Raw genomic sequence first — 4290 nt, forward strand, 5'->3', positions numbered from 1 at the left:
AGTTACTCCTTTGAAGTATAGTTAACTAAGACTTATCCTTTGAAATTACTAATGATTATCCTACCCTGTTCATGTGAGAACTTAAGAAATCCCCCTCAGAATTCCATGACATCTTTACACATGAAATAAAAATGGATACACGTAAGAGATGCTCCTACAAATGTCACTTCTTAATTGAAAAACCACCTTGGCCAAAGAGACATTGTAGAAGTAAAATTACGCATTTTATTCATTCATTCCATCAGCTGAGAATCGCTCTATTGTACAAATACAGTATTGTACAAAAAAATCACAAAATGTTACAAAATAAAAAAGTACAAACTGCAGTATTTAATAAATATGACTAGTAGTTAAAGTGGAAATGAGATAGATTTTAGGTTGAGAACATTGTTTGACCCAGCAAACCATACAAGATTTGTTTACAGACATTTTTATTTGTACATAATACAGGGCAATCCTATTTTGCCTTTTGAAAGAATTTAAAAGGAATAAAATATTAAGACAGTATTCTCCTGCTATAGAACAACTGCCAAGGTTGATTTGAGCATTTATGCTAGTAGTTTTTTTTAATCTTAGTTGAATACAAGCAGCAGGAGGCTTATCTTGTCACAAAGTTAAAATCCTTTTATAACAAAATGACAAATATAAATAAAAACAATTCAGAGCACCAGACAATCTACTCTAAATGCCAACCAAAGTACAGAATAGTCATCACACTGCCATCTGCAAATATCAGACTCATTCAAGTAAGACCTGGTACTATCCCTTAAAGAAAATTCTTCCCACAACCTTCCCTTAAATATTTCTCTTTAAAAGGTTGACCATTTCTAGAAAAATAATGATTTCCAAAACAAACCTGTTTTTCATTAAAATGGAATGGGCCAATCATCTGGTAACACAAATGCATCAATATCCATTTGAAATAATTATCTAAGGATCATAAAATCCAAATCGAACATAAAATAACTACTAAATCACAAAGTCTGTCCAAAGGAATAAACTTCATATAAAGCACTTCTCTGGATTTATGCTGGAAAGCTGTTTGTCAAAATGGAACACGTCATAGATGAAGTTACACCAATTTTTAAAAATGTTGTGCAAAAATACATTTTTATAGAAAACAGATTACCAGGAATGAACAAATTTACACCGTGAGAAACTAGCTTGCAAATTAAGTAGTGCCAACTTTATACAGCAAATTATAAATAGCAGTAGGATCACCCAAAGCCATCATGAAACATCATTTAGGTGCCCAGCAACCTTCAGCTCTGAGGAGAAAACATTCAAAAAAATGATTAAGGCATTACACCTATGGTAAATCTACTAGAAGTTTGAAAGTGCTATTACCCTGATTAGAGTTCATAATTCTCCCAACACATTATGTATGCAATTCTCCCAGGGTGTACGTTTTCAGACACTTCAAGAGCATGCATTTTGTTCAATATACATTTTGGAGAGGGATATGGCCATGGATTTGGCAAGTTCTTCATCGCGTTTTCTTTGCACTTGAGTCTGTTTGCACCAATTGTCATACTCTGGGTTGGGGTAGGAGTGATCAAACACCGCATCGTAATGTCCATTACTGAGCCAACTGAGCCAAATACTAGGCCTTAGGGAATCCTCTGGGCCCAAATAGTGAATCATGGTAGATACCGTAGGGCTCTCCAACCTCCCTCCAGTAGTTAAATGTATATTCACATTCAGCATCTGCCCCATGGCCAGCAATTCCGGGTACCCGGCCCACGCCCCGTCTTGAGCAGCATTGATGATAAACTCCCCCACGTCGCCCTCAATCAGGGGGCTAAAGTGGTCGAGATGATCGGCAATGTAATGCACCGTCTGCTCCCTCAGCTCCCGGTGCAGGCTCTGGTCTCCGTACACCGTCTTGCTGACCGCGCGGTAGAGGCAGTTGCCGTCGGGAATGATGTGAAATCGGTACTTATTCCTCTGTCGCAGATACTTGTCCTGCCTCTCCACCTCCGCCAGGTACAGGGCCAGTTTCTCGTCTCTGGGATCCGACCTGGAGACGATCACTGCCTCGGCAGCGGCGCTCGGGACCGCCTCGCCGCTCCGCGCCGGGGGCGCCTCCGCCTCCGGGTCCGGCCGCCGTGCTTCGTCCGCGCCGGAAGGGTCGCTGCGGTCGCCCACCTTCTCCCAGCCCCGGAGGCTCCTCTCCGCCGGGTGCTCCTCGCCCCACGGCCCGAGGCTGGGCTCCGGGCTCCCCGGGGGCGGCGCGGGGCCTCGGTGCTTGGCGGCGGCCAGGGCCTGGCGGTGCTCGCTCAGTCGGAAGTTTCTGTCGGGACCCTCCCGGGCCGCGTCCGGACCCGCGGGCTCGGGGCAGTCGGGCCTCAGCAGCTCCTCCAGGAGCCAGGCGGAGGAGCCCCGGCGCGGCGGGACGGGGGCGCCCGGCGCCGGGGCCAGCAGGAGGCAGCGGCCGCGCTGAGCGGCGGGGGCCGCGGCGCCGGGCTCGGGCCCGTGCAGCAGGAGCCGGTCGGCGCCCAGGGCCCGCACGGTGATCTGCGCCGTGGACGTGTAGTGCGGCGGCAGCGGCGGCTTGCAGGACCCGCCGGGAGGGCCGGCAGCGGCCGAGGCGGGGGCGGCGGCCCCGGACACCATCTCGAAGCAGGAGGAGAAGGCGGGCATCTTGGCGGCGGGGGCGGCGGCGGCTTCTCGGGGCTCGGCGGCCGCGGCAGGCTGGCACTCACCGGTCTCGGGCTCTGGCTCGCCGCTGGTGGGTCCCGGGGGCTGCAGAGAGACCTTGAAGGGGGCGGCGGCGGCGGCGGCGGCGGCTGGGGGAGCGGAGGCTGCGGCCGTGGGACCCGGTCCCCCGGCTGGGTAGTGGGTGCAGACGCTGCTGTAGAGCTGCATGTCCCTGCCCGCCGCTCCGGCCCCTTATAGGCGCGGCGAGCCCGGGTGAGGGGGACACACCCTCCGGGCCCGGCGGAGGGGGCAGGCCGGGCGCGATGACCCAGTGCCCCTAGAATAGAAATGACCGAAGGGCCACCGGCCGCCGGCGCGTCAAGAGCCGCAAATAGCGCCCGGGTCCCCGCCAAATTCCTGCTGCGCCACAACGCGCGGTGGGGGCGGGGAGGGGACGCGCGCTCGACCCCTGCCGGCGCGCTCGGCCCGCAGACTCGGGGCGCCGCGCCCGCTGCCGCTGCTCCGACCGCGGCGGCCGCTGGGGACTCTCGGAGAAAGCCGCCCGCCCCGCTGGAGCGCGTCCCGCCGGCGAGAAGCAGTGCAGGGCGCGCGGAGGGGCCGGGAGGCGGGGCCGCGGTTGTTTACCTCAGGCAGCGCGGCCGCGTCACGTGGGCCCGCTGGAATGTGCGGCTCGTCGCGGCGCCCCATTCAACAGCGCGGGCTCGCCCCGCCCCCCCGGCCCACGCCCCGCCCCCCCGGCCCACGCCCCGCCCCCCCGGCCCACGCCCCGCCCCCCCGGCCCGTTCGGCGGACGTCACGGGCGTGGCCCGCGGCGCTGGGAGCGAAACGGGCGCGCTGGTGGGGCCCCGGCGGGAGATCGCTGCGGCGCGGCAGCCAGCGCGGTTAAGGCGGTTCTAGAAGCTGCGGGTGGGGAGGCGGCGGCCGTCCCGCGCTTTCCGCTCTGAGCCGCGGGTTACGGCGCTGCGCCATTCTGCGCTGCTGCTGCGCTGGGGGTGGGATGGGCACTGCCCGGGGAAGCTAAGCCGCTTTGACAGCGTGCATTCCGGAGGAAGCTTCCGGGTTCGCTATGGACGACGGAGCGCTGCCTTAAAACCTGCATGCCCTCTGCAGGGCCATGGCCCCACCGCCGACTTTTGATTTCAGTTCTTTGGATTAAAATGTTAAAATAGCGTGACGCCTCGCGTCCTCACCAAGACCTTGCTACCCTACTCAACCGAAAGCAACTTTTCTGCACCCCTGTCCCGTGTCGACTAGCGAACGCATGACTTGGGCGAAGGAAGCCTAGCAAACAGCCTTTCGAAACACCAAATGCTTAACCACATCGGGTCTTTGGAAGATTGGTGTAGCCGCTAACCATAGGTCAGAGTCAGATGCTGCTCCTCGAGACCGAGTAGAATACTGAAAAGAGTTAAGCCCCACTGTGTTTGTGTTAGTTGTACCCTCTCTGTAAAGGAAAAAGTATTCATAGGATGAACCATGTACTGATATTATAGAAGCGGGCAGCTTTTGCTGTATTCTGAGTTTTAACCACAGGCCCTAAACGTTCAAATTGAACCTGGCAGCTATCCCACCGTTTTAAGAAATGGGGAAATAGCTGTAAGCTACGGTGTGGAAGCACTCCCCTTCACA

The 4290-nt window shown here is 55.5% G+C and overlaps 1 protein-coding gene across 1 annotated transcript; it reads right to left on the reverse strand.

The window, feature by feature from the left end:
- Positions 1-202: 202 nt before the first annotated feature.
- OTUD1 (OTU deubiquitinase 1) lies at positions 203-3120 on the reverse strand. The gene has a single exon (XM_059404181.1). The coding sequence runs from the start codon at positions 2866-2868 to the stop codon at positions 1420-1422; it is 1449 nt and encodes a 482-aa protein (XP_059260164.1). The 5' UTR covers positions 2869-3120; the 3' UTR covers positions 203-1419.
- Positions 3121-4290: the final 1170 nt, after the last annotated feature.

The sequence above is a fragment of the Mustela nigripes genome, chromosome 6 (genome assembly GCF_022355385.1).
Source record: "Mustela nigripes isolate SB6536 chromosome 6, MUSNIG.SB6536, whole genome shotgun sequence".
Classification (NCBI taxonomy): Eukaryota; Metazoa; Chordata; class Mammalia; order Carnivora; family Mustelidae; genus Mustela; species Mustela nigripes.

What these genes read in the sequence shown, in the direction of transcription:
- OTUD1 (XM_059404181.1), bottom strand. Translation starts at nt 2,868, where the DNA reads ATGCAGCTCTACAGCAGCGTCTGCACCCACTACCCAGCCGGGGGACCG.